Raw genomic sequence first — 19175 nt, forward strand, 5'->3', positions numbered from 1 at the left:
TGTTTGCACTGCCCTCGTGTTTTACACTCTGCTCCTTAGCCGCAAAAGGAGACTTGGATTGCTTCGAGGAGAACATTGAATGTATTCCCAATGCTTATTAATCTGGACAAACACATTGTTTGTCTCAGAAAACCTCATAAAATGACCTGGACCACGGCCCACATCGTTAAAACTGCCCGTGTTTACGCATGTCAGGTGAAAAACTGGCATGTAGTTTTACAGACACATCCTTTTTCCAAGTCAGATACAGATCTCATATGTAGCATCACAATGTAAAATGTAAAACCAAATGATGGTGTTGTAAAAATAAGTAACACCACTTCTTTAAAACAGAGTCCCACAAGGCAGTTAGAAAGGCTTGTGTCAGTCTACATGGAGCAGAACTGCCGTTTTTTTACAGGAAGACTTCAGTTAACTGGCCCCTGCAAACAGTCGGCAGATCGTTGTGTTTGCGAAGCACGTGAGGAGCGGAGGTTGAGAAAGCGGTGTTACAACAAAAACAGATCTGCATTCGACAACCAGAAAACATGTTGTTTTATTATAGACTAATAGCGGAACATTTCTTCCCCCTGAATAATTCAGTGCAAAAGTGAGCCGTAACTAAATGTACAGTAGAAATCATTATTTCTCAAAATTGAAATTAGGATAATTTAACCATTTGTAACAGCAACTCTGACTATTGTCTGCAATTCAGATGGCATGCTTAGATTAATATGTTCATTTTATTATTGACTAATACTTTCCATAGTCATAACTCATTCGCATGGTTTTTGCAAAGCTCAAACCATATAAGGCTTCAATAATTAATTTTAATTATGAACAAAGTAACGACGTTAGCGACAATATAAAAAGCTGGCAAATTGCTGTGATATATAAATAGAGGAATACCTTTTTAGCACATTTTTTTATTTACTGTGTTAATCCGCAAATAAGATAAGTAACCAGAAAAGTATTCGCTGAACAAGTTGACCTACTGGCATGTTGTTAGCGATATGCCAAATACATTAAATATGTGGTAATTGTAAAAATATGTATGTGGTTTCACTGACTGAGCAAAACTCGCTGTCAATTTTAGCCTCAAGTTTCCAACATTATCACATACCATCTCCAGGTCCTGTGGTTCTTAACAGCTACATTTGTATAATAACTCCATTTAGTAATAGATGGTCAGTAGCTAAAGTTAATCTCGTGGATTGTGGCATTGATTTGTGAGACAGCTGCAGTTGAGGTAATCATGAGTCACATTCACTGTGGTTATTCATTTTTCTTTTTTTAAGTCGCCGTGTGAACGCTAATAAAACGTAAAATCTCAAGTCACTTAATGCTTCACTTCACACAGGGTAAATCAGCACAGGTACGTAGTTTAACTGCCTAAAAAATCTTTAGAATAAACATCTTTTATGCTGGTATTTTGAAATCACTCTGCCATGTCTTTGTGTTTTAAAAATTTTTTATCTGCTTCATCTGTTCAGCCACTTGAAACAGAGCAGTCCTTGTTAGGAAGCCATATTGTCTGTGTTTTTTTTGAGTGTGAGCATAATAATGGAACTGAGAGTCCGAGTTTCTTGTTAGAGCCACATTGAAAATGTACTGCTTTGATTGCTTTCCTCACATCAAAGCAGAGTGACACAATACGAGAACAGGGTAGAAGCAAAAAATAAAAAGAAACAACAACAAAAATACCGCACACAGCATGCTGTAAATAGAAGACAGTCAAAATAAGGCTGTGTTTTGTCTATATGCAGATTTAACTGTTTAAAAAGGAAAAAAAACTCTATAGTCAAATCGCTGATTTGACTCAGCCGTGGCTTTCTGCTTCAGAAGCTTTCAACCCTACTGCACATCTTTACTAGGGACTTTATTCTGTGCTTTTTTCTAAAAAGAGGCAGTCTTTGGCAAGTCACCAGGCCTTGAGACCACCAGCCAGCCTCCAGTTTTCATATGATGACCGATAATAACCTCAGATCATGGCCAGGCTTCAGCCAGCAGCTTAGCGTTAGGCAAAAAAAAGGAAGCGAAGCCTCCAAGAGCAACAAACTGCATGTGTTCATGCTCGAACATGCTGAGCGCAGCCTGCAGTAATGTAAGTTAATCAGTAATGAATGCATTAATCTTTGGTTTAACCAGGCCCAGTAGTAGCGAGTGATAATCTTACATTCTTTGGATTAATTATTCTCCCAATGGAGCCATTTCTACTCGTCCAGATGCTGGCTGGGATGGAATAATGTTACCTTGCTTTTTATTAAGCAAGAATTGTGATGCCTTGATGTGGTTCCTTTATGGTAGTTATGATGTTATATGAGACTTACAGTGTAGTGCAGTGTCTTTCATCATCTAATGCACATATGGGTATAGAGCATTAAGAGGTCCTGCAGAAATGGATTAAATTCTCACACGGGGGACTAGCTCTAATGGGAGGTGTAATTAGAGACTGATCTTCAGGGATCAACAAGTCCAGGAACTACAGTGCAAATTGCTCCACTGCAGGCCGTAAGGTTTATATTGTAATATTTCAGAAACTTTGAATATCGTGCAATGCACTTTTAACGATGGACATTTTCTTGAAGCAACTTGCAAAGCTTGTAAAGCAGTGGTAAGAACGAACTCTGTTCAGTTCATATTGATTCAGTTCAGGCAGCACATGGAAATACATTTATGTTATTTTTGAATTTGCTTAGAACAAAGTTTCAAATGTTTAATGTTTGGATGCCATGTTAATGATCAATTGACATTTGCCAAGTAGTAAAAATTTGCCCCAATGTGTGAGACAAACCACTATAACTGACTCTCCCAGCCTGGCTACTTTTCACGCCAAATAAGTTCAAATCTGCTCAAAACCGTTTGTCACCCGACCAGTTGTCAGATAAAGACCTCATGGAGACTTTTTACCATCTCTCAAGCGTAGCAGTGTCATATTGCAAATAAACCATAATCTTCCATGGAGCGGTGCGTTACTCATCCTCATTTCACAGTTCCTTTGGAAACCTTGAACAGCACATACTATGTAGTGTGCATGAAAACATTGTTCATGCATCCCTTACTGTAATGTTCAAAGAATAAAAACACTTTATCATAGAAATAAAAAGCATGACCTGACTTGGGAAGTGTTGGATGTGTTGGCACAGGATGTTTGCAACATTGCAATATTTGAAGCCGTTCACACCAGCTGCCTTTGTAGCTTTTCAAACGTAGCATTTCTGTTTCTACAGAAACTGCAAATGTCTGCTGGAATAATGAGTTGCAACAATGAGCTACGCACTTTTACTTTCAGAAGTATCAGAATGCCTTGTGCTTCACTTCCACATCACTCGCATGAGCTGCAGGTTGAGAAAGCAGCAATGCATGTGCCTGCTGGTGAAGTGTATACACGGGTTGGGGGCTTTTCAGTCTGCTGCAAGGAAGCACATTGTTCCTCTTGCACAAATGTTCCTCAAAAAAACACTCTACACAAGTGAGTGTTGCGAACAAATAAATAAAAATAAAGCATGATTATTGCACAGTAAGCTTTTATCTGCTGACATCCCTATTGAATGTTTAAACAACCTGTGTCTTGTCTTTACTTGCCAACTGTTAAACCTCGTGTGTAGATTGACTGTTTTGGCAGGAGCTTACACCCGAATCTGATTAATAATTTTTGTGATGGGGGTCAGCCTTTTTGCAGAAAGGGAAGTGGGTCAAGGGGCATGCATGTGGTAAACAACGTATTACTTGAAAATACTTCTGCGTTTATGCAATATCCTTTTTATTCAAGGCCAGGTCATTATACTGACAATATAAACACATTAGGTGTGCTTACCTGAGCTCTAATAGTCCGGTATATATCCGGTTTTGATACTTTAATGACTTTGGCTTGTTACAATTTGTATCTACAATTTTGGTGTCTTTATTTGTTTAATAGGCATTTTTAGAGTTTAGGAAAATTTTATAGACACCTGAATTTTATCATATCCGTCAGGTTATTCAGCTTGCTTGAATTTGATATGTGTACTTAAATAGCTAAATGGAAGACATTTTTGTGCAATTTGCAACCACAAATCTCCTACCTAAATTTATTACCGGTCATTTGCTTCAAATCCACAAGGTTAAGAATAGATGTAGGGTTTATTAAAAAACTAAAATATCAATTACTTGCTCAATAATTATATCACCTCAACAATGGAAGATGTTTCAATTTTGACTGACAAGGTTTGAATTGGGATTTAGGAAGCAGGGAAGTTCTACAAGAAACGTAGGAAGAGTTTGGGGTTTTAATATATGGATTTCTCAACACTGATCTCATGAACATGTGATAACACGAACTCACCATTATGCTATTAACAAATTCACCAAATTGTATTAATAGAGCTCAGGTGTTACACCTTAAGTTTAGTTTAGTTTGTACAGGTGTGTATTTTTCCACTGGGGTTAGAGCTCATCGTTTTTGCTGGGTCAAATATTTTGGTTAATCTTTTCTCAATGTGATGTTGCACTACATGTAAACACACCCAGACACAGATTTATTAAGATCCTAAATACACTGAAAAAAATTATACACTTTTGTTTTTGCCCCCATTTTTCATGAGCTGAACTCAAATACTTTTTTTATGTACACAGAAGGCCTATTTCTCTCAAATATTGTTCACAAATCTGTCTAAATCTGTGTTAGTGAGCACTTCTCCTTTGCTGAGATCATCCATCCACCTCACAGGTGTGGCAGATCAAGATGCTGATTAGACAGCATGATTATTTCACAGGTGTGTATTAGGCTGACCACAATAAACCCCTAATATATATTTTTCATATATTATAATATATTCACAGTCATTTTTAATTACTGAGATCATTTTGGTATTATTTTGTCTTCAGCTGATTGAAAAATCTTTTGCAAATGTAATGCATGCCCTGTACTAACTACATGTACTAACTTATAGCTATAGTCTAGTAAACTACATTTAAAATGTATTCATTTGCTTATGCACCACTCTGTATTTTACACCTTTATATAGAAATGTCAAATCCCATTTAAATTAAGGCAAAAAAAAATATCAATAACGATAAAAAATTGTTGAAGAAATTGTGCAGAGTCTCGTGTTTTATATGACACGGTATTGCAGCTGTTTAAATTGTGATGTGCTTGTTCTAGATAGGGACATTTGACATTTGAGGCTCACATGACCTTTACAGACATTTGATTAATATATTCCTGAGAAGATTTTTGAACACGCGTAACAGTTTGTTCTTTATATGTGCTCTGTGCAATCCTTCGACGTTTTAACGTGCATGGCTGTATCTTGTTATAAGCGTGTTTATATGCGAAGACCTCAAGGCAGGAGGCAAAATGTGTCTAATTATTCAGAAGGAAATGAGCTTCATAGCTCACTGACTGCAAAAAAACATAGTTGGCCTTCTGCTTTCTGTGTTTTCTCTCTCTCTCTCTCTCTCTCTCTCTCTCTCTCTCTCTCTCTCTCTCTCTCTCTCTCTCTCTGCACTCTGAACAGATGTAGTCAGAGTTTTAGGGGAATTCCCGGATGCTTGTTGAGCTGCTAGAAAAACACTTTAGATATGATTTTTAACCAAACGGCAAGTAAAATTGGATTTAAAAAAAAGAATTGATGTGCTTTTCATTACAAGATCTGGATTGTGTTTGCAGAGGTTGAATGAACAAGGTGAGGTGAAATTCCATCACAGGAGCTGTACAGCTAAAACATGATGCTTTGATGGTTTAAATGGACTGTATTAAGGAGGATGTTATTTTACAAAACTTTGCTCAGGCCTAATCTCAGTTGATGTATCGCATTTGTATAGTCTTATTTTCTTGTTCAGTGTACCATTGCCAAAACTGAGTTAAAGTGGCAACAGGTGATGGATTAATTATCCTGTATAGAGGACAAAAGAGTATTGCGGAGGAGTGAATGTGTAACACAATCGGTTGTTGTGGTTAATTCTCCCAAGCGAGTGTTGAGTTTGAAACCAGAGCCACGTCTCTGGCTTGTTGGCAGTGAGGGTCCATGCTCCTCAAACAGTGCCTTGAAGACAAAGGACCAGATGTCTGCGAAGGCAGTGCTGAAGGGGGGGATTGCATTGCATTTGCACAGCCACCAAAACACCCATTTGTCTTGTGAGTTTGGACGGTACAGAAAGTTGACTCTTTCCAGAAATCTAGAGCAGATGTCAGCAGTCTGTCTGACCTGCTGGCTAGTTGCCACTGATGCCTTTACCCATTTACCTCCCTCCACCATCTCCCTTGACTAAATCCCACCCATTTCTCCTAACATCACATCCATTCCTGGCTGGGATTTTCTATTTAAAACCCACCCACACTCAGCTTTCCTGCTTACCCCAATTCAGAACACACCTACATGTATGAATTCTCAAGCTTTGCTATTTAGCACCACACCAAAAACCTTATTAAACCGTCATGCCAAGAACCCACCAACTCCTTGTCTTCTACTTTACCCTCACAACAAATCTCAGACCATGCTTAATCTCTTAATTTACTCCCTCATGCTAAAAGCCCATTGAATCATAAACATAATTTATGTATCCTTCAAAACCGGCTTCTAATGTCCTGGGAAGGTCAGAAATGTGATTTGTGGCATGGCAGGGTGTGTGGTATAGTGTGGGGGGGCAGGTGTTGGTGGTTGTCACTTTTCACAACTGAAACAATCAAATACTATCTCACACTTCTACTCTGAAATCCAAGATTTAGCCTGCCCATTTACCACTATATAAAACCACCCACCTTTATCCCCACTGAAAAACCCACTCACGTTCTGATCATTTGCTGGATACCAAAACTCATTCTCATTTTCTCTGTCTACTTATCTCCTCTCCAAAAAGCCACTCACATTTCGCCTGCTCATTTCCCGCTGTTCCACATATCCACTCACACCTACCCTGCTCAATAATACCATTCCGATAAGCAATTTAGCATACCCATTTACCACCACACTAATACCCCATGCTTATCTTCTTCATTTGACTTCACCAGAAAATCCCTGCAGCTCTAAGTTCTACGCATACACTGATCAGGCATAACATTATAGCATTATGAGCAGTGAAGTAAATAGCACTGATTATCTCTTCATCATGGCACTCGTTAGTGAGTGGGATATTATTAGGCAGCAACTGAATATTTTGTCCACAAAGTTGACTTGTTAGAAGCAGGAAAAAACGGGTGAGTGTAAGGATTTGATCGAGTTTGACGAGGGCCAAATCGTGACGTCTAGACGACTGGGTCAGAGCATCTCCAAAACTGCAGCTCTGCAGTGATCAGTGGTCCAAGGAAGGAACAGTGGTGAACCGGCGACAGGGTCATGGGCGGCCGAGGATCATCGATGACCGTGGGGAGCGAAGACTTGGCCATGTGGCCTGATCCAACAGAGGAGCTCCTGTAGCTCAAATTACTAAAGAAGTTCATGCTGTTAATGCTCGACAGGTCAGAACTGTTTTGGCAGTAAAAGGGGGAACAACACAATATTAATTTACCAATGCTTGGAGAAATGTCGAGCATAAAAACATCGTAACTCAATGACTTGTTATTTTCCCAAAGTGGGTGTCATGATTGAAACTGGATCCATGTCTCTGACTCAGTGGCACTAAGTGTTCAAAGAGACTTCTAAAGACAAAGAGACGAATCTGTGTGGTGGCACTGTTGAAGGGGGTTCGCGTTCTTGTTATCTTTGACCCACACCAACCCCCTGCATCAATAAGCCATCCATGCTAAGCCTGCTGTAAATAAGGCAAGGCTATGGCTGGGATCACAGTGCAGGCAGACGGCCTCAGGAGACTCTTATTTTAAGGTCATGGTCATTTTTACCTCTTGTTACTTTATTAGAGGAGAGAGAACAGTGTTTATATGCCCTCTGTATCATTTGGTTAGACTGAAGAGACTGAAGCTGGAGTGATTGCCTGTCAGATTGTGTAGCATTTCAGCTTATTAAAAGGAGGTTTTGTGACACGTCCAACATTTCTCCAAAATAAATAAATATATCTTAGACAATGATGGACTCTTTGTGTACAGCTCTAGAGGTCGCATCCATGCCTTCGACAATGGATTTGCATTTAACACTCCAAATCTCTAATCTATCGCATTACACACTGTACTTTGTGATCTTGTCTAATGTGTTAGATTCACTCTGACATCTTGCTCGCTATATATTTTAATTAATATCTCGTGAGTACTACTAATGGCATGATTTGAGGCACCAAATTGCAGTTTTGCTGAGTAGCAATACATCAGCTCCCAATTACACTGGCTCTAATGTGTTTGTTGGAAATGTATAATATTTCATTGGCACCTGGGGCATTAGTGGGTTAATTAGACGCTGTTCTGGGATGTCTCTGTGGCATTATCTCGGGAATCTGTCATGCTGAGATGCTCCGCTCTGTGCTCACTGTGCCTTTCCAAGGTGACCAGGAAGTAATCAGAAAAATGGGTGTCTGGGGAAAAGAAGAGATGCCCGTGCTGATTTATCCCACAACTCTAATAACGTTGTTTCCATCATACCCCTTGTGTTGATTATGGAGGTTGAGGAATTTGGCAATATGAGTTGGAGCTCTCTTTGCTCCTTTCATGGATTTGGGATCGGGATTGTCTTTGTGTTCTGTTGGCCCAGGTGTTCTCATGAGGGAGGTGAAGCAATTGATTACATTTTTCGCACATCAATGCATTTCATTTGCTTTCCTTTGATAATCATTTACATGTCATTCACTAGAGACTTCACTATCTTCACACCGAATTCTAAATAAATGACTAGAGGACAGCTGGCTCAGGTCCTTGGTCTTTGTTCTACATGTACAGCAGAACAACTTCTGAACTAGACCCATAAATAGTTTTGATCATAATGACAAATCACTTTATGGAAGTGCATTCCTCTGTCCATATTTCTAACAATAACAGTTCTGATAAGGGGCCACACGGGATACAAAATAAAGAAGCCTGTGATTTGTATTAATAAGTGTGTGTGTTGTTTTTAACAGGAAATCAGACGAGGAGGTCGACATGGACAAAGTAACTGCCGCCATGGTGCTGACCAGCCTCTCCACAAGTCCTCTAGTGCGCAGTCCTCCTGTTAAAGTTACTGGTAAGTGCACAGTGTGGTTTTGAACTAATCTGCTCAGTCTTCATACATACTGTATGGCAGCTACAGAGATAGCAGCACAGTGTGGTTTCTGCTCAGCAGTTTCCTGTTTATTTGCTCTTACATTGACACTGAACTGAAGATGACCCATCTGCATGACTTAGCTACTACTCTAACCTTTTTCCTTTTTTGTACGGTACAATATGCCATTAAATAGTAGCATAAATAATTTTCTGGGACATGCAAAGACAAAAGCAAGTGGAAGCCCATGTCTGCAGAAGAGCTGTGGCAAGGTGCAGGAGAAAACTACCAGCTAAAATTAAACAAAATAGTAATTTGCTACATATACTGCTCCATGCAGCCTAAATTATTTTATGTATCTGGATCTAAATATTATTATAGCTGTACATGCATAATAGTATACTTATATTCATAATGTATATACATCGATCAGGCATTACATTATGACCAATGATCTCTTTTACTGGCAAAACAGTTTGAGCATTTACAGCATTAACTTCTTCTGCAATTTGAGCTACAGGAGCTCCTCTGTTGGATCGGACCACACGAGCCAGCCTTCCTACCCCACGTGCATCAATGATCCTAGGCCGCTCATGACCCTGTCGCCGGTTCACCACTGTTTCTTCCTTGGACCACTTTTGATAGATGCTGACCACTGAAGACCAGGAACATACACAAGAGCTGCAGTTTTATGATCTGACCCAGTCGTCAATTACCTCAAATCCTTACACTTGCCCATTTTTCCTGCTTGTAACACGTCAATTTTTAGGCCAAAATGTTCACTTGCTGCCTAATAAATCTCACCCACTAACAGGTGCCATGCTGAAGAGATAATCAGTGTTATTTACTTCACTGGTCATAATGTTATAATGCCTGTTCGGTGTATATATTTAATGTAAGTAAATACGCATTTGTTACGCTACATGGCCAAAAGTATGAAGACACAAGATCAGATTTTGATGAAATTAAAAATGTTAATCCGAAAGTTGATGAAGTATTACGTTATTGTCAGTCAGTCAATAGAACAAAATCTGAACAAATTGTGTCAGGGCATGATTTTAATATATGTATATATTTTTTCATGACTAAAATGGCCCTGAATCAAAAATATAAAATGTTAAAATTTCAGGTTTAACAGGCAACTCTAGCTCTAGCTATAAGAGTTATAGCTGTTCTGTCCATGACCAGGCCCTGAACTGCTCTCTTCCTGCAGAGGGTCTGAATGGCTCATGGAAGGATGGAGGATTCACCCCATCAAGTTACAGTAGCAGTGGCTTCTGGAGCTGGAGTGTGCCCAGTGACCAGTCCAACGCGTCCAACCCGTCCACTCCGTCTCCGCCGCTCTCGGCCGACAGTTTCAGACCGTTTCGCATGTCCAGCCTGAACGGGCCGCAGGATGACACTCTGGATGAGCAGGATGCTAGCAATCTGCTGTTTGATGAGCCCATTCCCCGCAAACGCAAGGTCAGCTACCATCCCCATGTACTTCAATTTCATCTCATAACTCTCTCAGACCAGCTGGTTTATGGTCCGTTACTGGATCCTGATCCAGAAAAGAAACACAGTAATATCTTTCTATGATCACATTTCCTCGCTTCTTATAAGAGCAAGAAACAGCCTGTTTATTTGCTCTTATAATACGGCAGTTTGCTGGTGTATGTTTTATCAACTTGTAGTGACTGTACATACAGTGTTATAGAACATCTGTAAATCAGGCTTATTCCTGTCATAACTTTATAACCTGCTTTTATATCACATTATAACAGCTAAAACAGTCCGGTTATCACCTTCTTGAAGGTACTAAGACAAGAGAGTAGTTAGTTAGCAATAAACCATCTCAATGAATACGGAATCAAATCGATAATTATATGTTAAATCACATGTTCTAAGCTGTTTATATTATCAGACTGAAATTACGTGAAGCATTACACTATACTTCCCTGTGATTTAGCTGTTTCTATAGAAACAGTAAAAAAGGCCTTGGAGATGCTATTGTCAGAGATGCTATTATAGAAAACCTGTCATTTTTTTTTACTATTTAGAATCAGGCATTCAGCAGTGCTGTGTATCAAATGCAATAGTCACTCTAAAATAGAGAGAAACCCTTGTTTATGGAACTGAAGTTGTGTATTTGTGTGTATTTTTTATAACAAGCACAATACTGTGTGGTAAAAGTGAGAGCTGTGTCTTCGAGTTTAAGCCCATGTTAATGGTGGGTGAGTGCAACGCCACATCCTGTGTTTGCTGCTGTTTTCTTCAACGTGTGAAGTTCTAGAGACCCAAGTGAAGCGGTTTTGAGATGCAGTGTGAAACAGCAATCTGCACCACACGCATACGGAGATGTTTTCTGTGATAGCTAAGCGTTAAAAGCCGCTCGCTCTCCTCTTTGCTCCACTCTCATCCTCTTCATCTCCCTAGTCTACGCACAGACAGAATGCTTGTAAGAATGAATGCCTGCTTTATCTGCACTATTGTCCCGCTTATCACAGCTGCAGGAGTCTAGGACGGCATCAGCGCTGGGGTTTGTCATATCTATGTTGTCATAATCCTCAAATAACCCAGTCATCTGTCCTGCTTAATTACACCGGGAAAATATCTACAAATGCCTTCTGTTCCAATAAATTATTTCAAATACCTCCTATTTAAACAGTTAAGCCATTTTTATCCAAACTTTTTTTTTTTTAGATCAATAATGCTTCCAAAGCCAGTGGTTATCAAACTGGGGAAAAGGGGTTGCCAGGTGGCAGTGAAGCATTTAATTTTTTTTTTTTATTCTTATAGTTGTTGGGTTCATGTTCAACTAGACATTCAATTCTTTTAGTATTTTACAAAGTTTTATTAGTTTTTGTCGGCCTGTATTTAAACAAGTGAATGTTGTACACATAGTTACCTGTTTGACTGCTGATTTGACACGTATACTATTTTGACTAGTCTTATGTTAATGTGAATAATTGTATAGTGTTACATAGAGGTGGAATGATTAGCCAATCAGAGTTCTCTTTCTCGCCGATGAGCTCTGCCGCTGATTTGACATGCAGAATCAACCAAAACTTAGGCCTAGGCCATTTTTGTGGAGAGCAACAATTCTAATTCTTTTAGGACATGTGGCTTTACACGGTTACACAACATACAGCAGTTATCACTGAGGGTGTACTCACTTTTGTTGCCAGATATTTTGACAATAATGGCTGTATGTTGAGTTATTTTCAGAGGACAGTAAATCTGTACTGCTATACAAACTGTACATTGACTATTCTAAACTCTAAAGTTAAATTTCTCTAGTATTGTCTCTTGAGAAGATAAACTTAAATATTTGCTAAAATGTGAGGGGTGTACTCACTTTTGTAAGATACCATATATTAATTTGACTTCTTTTATGTTAATTTGACTCATATTTTTTATACTTATATACTGACTGATTCAGCTCAGGACCACAGGTTGCATGAATTGATGTGCATTTATGCACCTATTACTAGATACTTCAACAATGTAACTACAATGAGTGGACATTTGGTCCAACCCAGATAAGTATGAGTTCTCTTTTGAGAACTCATACTTCTCAAAAGAGAATTTTGAGTTCTCAAAATAGAACTCAAACATCTCGGGGAGATTTTCTTTGCCACAGTCGCCACTAGCTTGCTCATCAGGGATAAACTATTATAAGGAGCTAATTTATAGCAATAAACTTACATATTCTTTAATATAACCTTATATATAAGTGCCATACAAATAAAATTTAATTGAACTGATTTGACTCATAGGATACAAATTTGACTTTGTGTATACTGATTTCATTCCATTTATAATGATTTACTGATTTGACGTCTTTTATACTTATATACTGATTTTACTCATATTATAGTGATTTGACTCTGTGTCTATTGATTTGACTTCTTTTATATTTATATACTGATTTCACTCATATTATACTAATTTGACTCTGTGTCTACTGATTTAAATCCTTTTATAATGATTTACTGATTTGACTCATTAAAGTGATGCACTGATTCTATCTATATCATAATATTTTATATAATATCCCTTTATACATACAGTGGAACCGCGGTACTCGTGACTTCGATAGTTTGTGACTTTTCATTTGGAACTGGACTAAAAGTAACTCGCGAAAAATCTGATATTCCGCGAGAAGCCTCGAGTGGCTTGAAAGTCCAGAGTAACATTTCAAAACAGAGTTTGTTCTAATCAATTACATCAAAATGAAAAACATTTATTATTGTATTATTCATTGGAAGTAGTAAATAAAACATTTATGACAAGTTATCCACAATTGTTGTTGAGTTTACACTACAGTACATGTACAATTCCGATTGAAAAAGGAACCATCAAAAGGAGAGTCAAAACCTCAGCATTTTTTGTTACTCACGAGGGGTCATGGAACGTGAACCCCCGCGAGTATCGAGGTTGCATTGTACATATTATTTGATGCATATTTTAATTTGACTCCCCTTATACTGCTTTGACTCATATTTTATTTATTTACTTGTTTGACTTCTTTTATCTCATATATTACTTTGACTCAGATCTAAAATACGGAAATAAGGAATTTAGTTTTATTTGTATTTGTGAGCAAATGATCCTATTAACAATCAACAACTGCAAAACAGAAATACAGAACAAAATATTGTAAGGATTTTTTTAGTATAAGTGTTAATCAAAAATATATCTAGTAACATACCAGTGAGGGATGAAATCACAGTTGGATTTTTACATAAGGTTTTGGTATTTTTGGTAATTTGTATAATTGCAATGTTAGAAATGGTCCGCCTCTGCCATAATAACAATGAACTCTGACCTATTTAAACCAGCATCAGTGGAATGTGGGTGAGAGAAATCAAGAAACAAACCACATCATTTGTGTGTTTACCATCTCTCTATTTTGGTGTAATAAATGTTGATGTTCACAGCATGTAGAATGAGATTTACTATAAAACACTATAAACATTTCCCTGTCAGGTCTCTGGAGAATTCTGACTCCCAGCAACTTGCATGGTCTACAGCAGGGGTCACCAACCTTTTTGAAACTGAGAGTTACTTCTTGGGTACCGACTAACGTGAAGGGCTACCAGTTTGATACACACTTCTGAAATAACAAATTTGCTCAATTTACCTTTAATTATGTTATTTTTAATCATTAATGATATTCATCTGTATCTACTCATCTATATTTTAATATTGTTGTTTTCAAATTCACACAAATTTCAGTCTCTGGATTCTTCTAAATATGTTGTTTGCTGATTGTTTGACTATTTGCCTGATTTGGACATTGATTTTGTGGAATACATTTTGGGTTAGTTTGCAAGCATTTTAGTAAAAACTAAAGTTGCAGTTGCATCTGTCTGAGCATTCACTATAAGACACATTCTGCTGTGTACTTCATGTCTGAGTTCTGTAATATTCAAAGCTAAAAAAAGAAAATATCTTAACAATTTAAATACAATTATCTAGAAAAGATGCCACCTGTAAACAGGAAGGAGGATAAGAAATACTATTAAGAAAAGACTTATTAGTCTTATAATAAAACAAAAAGTCATCTATACTATACTGACAAAAGTACTTTTCATCTGTATGTTGTTTTTCCCCAAAACTGTTACCACAAAAAAATGGAGCCACACAATTTTATACTGTATGTCTTTGGATCAACAAAATATTAAATTTTTTCTTCACTTGAACTAGGAGAGCCAAACCTGTTCCAGCATGACAATGCCCCTGTGCACAAAGCCAGCTCCATGAAGATATGGTTTACATGGGCTGGAGTGGAAGATCTACTTCTATAGAGCTTTGAGCTCAACCCTATCGAACACCTTTGGGATAAATTGGAACATTGACTGCACCCCAGGCCTCCACACATAATTTACATCACTACCTGACTTTACTAACAATCGTTTAATTGAATGAGCACAAATTTCCACAAGAACGCTCCAAAATCTAGTGGAACATCTAAAAAGAGTGGAGCCTATTATAACAGCAAATGGGGACTAAATGTGAAATGTGAAAAGCAAGGACAAATCTTATAGTGAGGTGTCCACAAACATTTGTCCATGTAGTGTATATCATTATATGATTTATTTTTTTTTCTTCACAGTGTATTATGATGAGTGAATGTGTTTTGGTGTTTTTTTTGGTGATTAATTAAATGTAGGCTGTTGGCACTGGGACTTATTTTATTATTGTTCGTGCTCTCAGAGGACAACACTGATATTTTGCACCAGCCTAAAACAAAAGATCTCCTTATGGAAATAAAATGTGTGCCTTCACAGGTTAAACACGCCACGGCAAAATTATAATATTCTGCCAGGTGGAATCAAACATTACGAAATAAAACCTGACAGGACATTATTGGAAAATAATCAACACGAATAGATGTATGGTTACCACCATGCAGCTGATTTTTATTTCCGGGATGGTTTTATTTTTCTTAAACACAGTTAATGCACTAGTGATTCATTAATTATTGAAGGCCACGTCTTGCTTATTATGTGTTTATTGTTTAAGCTATAAAAAGTGGATTTTTCTTTATAGCTGGATCTGTGGTCAGAGCTTTGGTTATAGAAAATGCTAGAAAATCCACACATTGTGACCAGAATAAAGGATGCAACAGTAACTGTGTAATTTAAAAAAAGAAGCCATTTTATTCCCCAGTGTCTATACAATCAGTGTACAAAATGCAGGAATATTTTCCCCTAATTGAAAATGTCCACAGATGTATCTGTGTGACAGATACAATTTGATTAAATTCGATTTGTATTGCACTTCAAACAATGGATATTACACATGCAAAAAAAACTCATCCATTTGTTTATCCCTAATGAGCAAGCCTTCAGCAACAGTTCTATGGAAAAACTTCCTGAGGTGGTATGAGGAAGAAAAATTTAAATCCAGAACTTAAAGTAAACCCATCCTCATCTGAGTGACACCATATGCCCATTTAATCTACTTCCATCACTGTCGAGCTTATTAACTGTTCACTGATGGAGACTTAAATGCAAAACTGATTATGGAAATTGTAGTCACCTTTCTGGTTCTTGAGCGCGCCTCTATAGTCATTAAGCTGTTCCTCTGGAATCATCCTCAGCAGCAGCGAATGGTTTCCAAATGATGAGAATTTGATTCAGAGGAGCAACAGAAAGTAACAGGCAGGTCTGGGGAACAGAAAGAGAGAGAAACACTGGTACCTCAGGAGCATGTGTGGAAAGAGAAGGCGAGAAAGAGAGTGTCTATGGAGACTTTTAGACAAGTGTGTTGTGTGTGTGTGTGTGTGTGTGTGTGTGTGTGTGTGTGTGTGTAGGTTTTTTACCTTAGGTTTTTGTTTCTTTGTTAAGTTTTACATTTAATTGGAAAGGCAGAATGGATTAGTGATGTCATTGTGTCACTTGTGTTTCGTGCAGAACTCCATGAAGGTGATGTTTAAGTGTCTGTGGAAGAACTGCGGCAAGGTTCTGAGTACTGCAGCGGGGATCCAGAGACACATCCGCACCGTCCACTTGGGGTAAGAACACTCAGAATTAAACAGTTTACAAATTATGGATAAAATATTCTCTATACACATAATAGATATTTCAGCTGAATCCTGAACATCATTTTATTAACTGAGAGGAAACACTACATATGGTTATAATCTTAGCAAAGGTTTCTATTTCACAATACGCCTCTGGATGATTCCAGAAAAACATTTATGAACTTTAGTAGACGCCCTTATCCAGGGTGACATACAGTTTTCTTATTTATAAAACTAAACTGTTGAGGGTTAAGGGCCTTGTTTAAGTGCCCAGAAGTAAGTTTCTTTGGTTGTGTTGGGGTTTGAACTCAAATCCTTTTCGATCAAAAGTCCAACGTCTTAACCACTGAGTTGCTATTTTCTCTATGTAGTCTAGCTATCAATATCTTTCAGATGTGCCCATGAGTACATACACTATATGGACGATATTATTTTGGGCACTTGATGTTTCCAGCCATATGTGATTCTTTCCCAAACTGTTACCACAAAATATTTTTTTTCTCACTTCACTTGTTCCAGCATGACAATGTCCCAAAGCCAAACTCCATGAAGATATTCTTTACATGGGTTGGAGTGGAAGATCTTGCGTGACCTGCTATAGAACTCTGACCTCAACCCTATTGAACACCTTCGAGGTGAATTGGAACACTGACTGCACCTCAGGCCTCCTCACCTCACCCTACAGCAGTACATGACTTTGGCTGAATGAGCACAAATTTCCACAAGCACACACCAAAACCTATTGGAACATCTTCCTAGAAAAGTAAAAGTTATAATAACAGCAAACGGGGACTAAACGTGGATTGGGATGTTCAAAAAGCACATAAATATTATGAATATAAATATTATGGTCAGGTGGACAAACGTCTGTCCATATAGTATATAATGAATATCACGAATACTCACATACCCTTCGAACACTGAAATCAGTTCTATAGAACATTTCAAACAAATAATAGGATGTGATTGTAATGATTGTGAACAGCAAAAACACTTTCACAATTATGCCCGATAGCTTTATACAGTCAGTAAATTACAGAAATCAAAATAAGTACCATGTTATGCAGATGATGTTCCCTCAGGCCAGGAACTAAGTTGTTTCCAACAAAGTGAAGAGCACCAGCTGGATACACAATAACTCCAGGATCTGCATTGCATGTTTTATTAGAAATTTTATATTAGATTACACACTTAAAAGTGACAACGCACTGTAAGTCATCAACAAGCTGTATAAGGGTGTAGCAGGCATTTCAGACCAGAGGTCTACATGTCATATGCTGCATAGGTGAATTCTCATCTGTATTATGTATTATTTAATTTTTCAAATAACTAAGCAACCCATCAATGCTATACATGTACAGCAAGATCTTGCAAATTTCCTCTTCCTTCTTAGAAGTGACTCATGCTGAATATGTCGAGAAGTCGTAGCTCAATGGTTAAGATACTGGATGTCTGATTAGAAAGTCATGAGTTTAAAACTCAGCGCTGCCAAGCTCCACTGCTTGGCCCTTGAGCAAATCTCTTCCCCCCTGAATTGGCCAGTTGTATAAATGATATGTATAAATGGTGTCCTCCAAAGAGAAGACAATGAACCCTGTCAGGTTAAATCACTTCAGTTTTAATTTGCAGAAAAAAAACAGTTTGGTCACATTCTAGTTTGAAGGATTAGGCAAAAACGAAACTTTTCATCTGTATATATTGTATATCTTTGTTGTTTTCTTCTCAGGAGACTTTTTAATTTTGGCATTTAAAAATGCTGCAAATGCTATAGGACACGAGCAATAAGGATTTTGAGATCGTTTGCCTTGGTACATTATGGACGGTTTTGCATAAAGGCAACATCTAATCAAAACCAAACAAGAGGAGACATGTCTCCTGCTTTAAAAGCTATTGTCTCCCACATGATACGCCGGTGCAGAGGCAAGTGTGGTTTTAAAAAAAAAAAAAAAAACAACAACTAAAATGTGCGCATTTTGCTTTAACCCAATGTGTCAAAACATGGTAGACTGACTGCAGAAGATTATTGTGATGATTCGAAATGAGTTGAAGAACGTTTGATGAGGGTCAAAGCACGACCCAATTTCTACTTCAGCACACACAGTGAGATGTAATAGATAATTACAGAAAGCTTTCATGAGTTCAGTCAGGTGTGTTAGAGCAGAGACAGCACTACAGCACTGAAGTAATGACGGGTAAGGTAAATTGAATTATATCCTGTAGAATAACGATGCTGGAAAATGGAACCGAAGGTCATTTGTTTGAACAGTGTTGGTGGGTAAAGATAAATTTATTAGTATAAACTACAGCTTCATTAGAACCTCAGAAAATCTGTTACCATTTTGGTTGCACAATGAGTTAATTTTGAAGTTGAACAATTTTTTAATGAAAAGAACATAAGGAATAGGTTCAACTAAGAAATGTTCTCTCTCTTATTTTATCTAGACGAATCTAGATGTAACTGGAGAAAAATTATCTGGATGGCTCTAACCATGTATATGTCTTACTTACAAAATCTAATATCAACTGTCTATGCTTTTGGTAACTTATAGGCTTTTTTTTTTTCTGATTATGATACA

General features: G+C 37.7%; 1 protein-coding gene across 2 annotated transcripts in view; it reads left to right on the forward strand.

Annotated features, from left to right (window-relative positions):
• znf704 (zinc finger protein 704) overlaps nucleotides 1-19175 on the forward strand; it is a 59324-nt gene that overhangs the window by 30599 nt on the left and 9550 nt on the right. For both annotated transcript variants that reach the window (XM_046834461.1, XM_046834459.1), the window contains exons 3-5: nucleotides 8962-9065; nucleotides 10297-10547; nucleotides 16490-16590. In XM_046834461.1, coding sequence (XP_046690417.1) covers nucleotides 8962-9065; nucleotides 10297-10547; nucleotides 16490-16590 — 456 coding nt within the window. The remainder of the gene's footprint in view (nucleotides 1-8961; nucleotides 9066-10296; nucleotides 10548-16489; nucleotides 16591-19175) is intronic.

The sequence above is a fragment of the Silurus meridionalis genome, chromosome 22, assembly GCF_014805685.1.
Source record: "Silurus meridionalis isolate SWU-2019-XX chromosome 22, ASM1480568v1, whole genome shotgun sequence".
In the NCBI taxonomy this organism is placed as follows: domain Eukaryota; kingdom Metazoa; phylum Chordata; class Actinopteri; order Siluriformes; family Siluridae; genus Silurus; species Silurus meridionalis.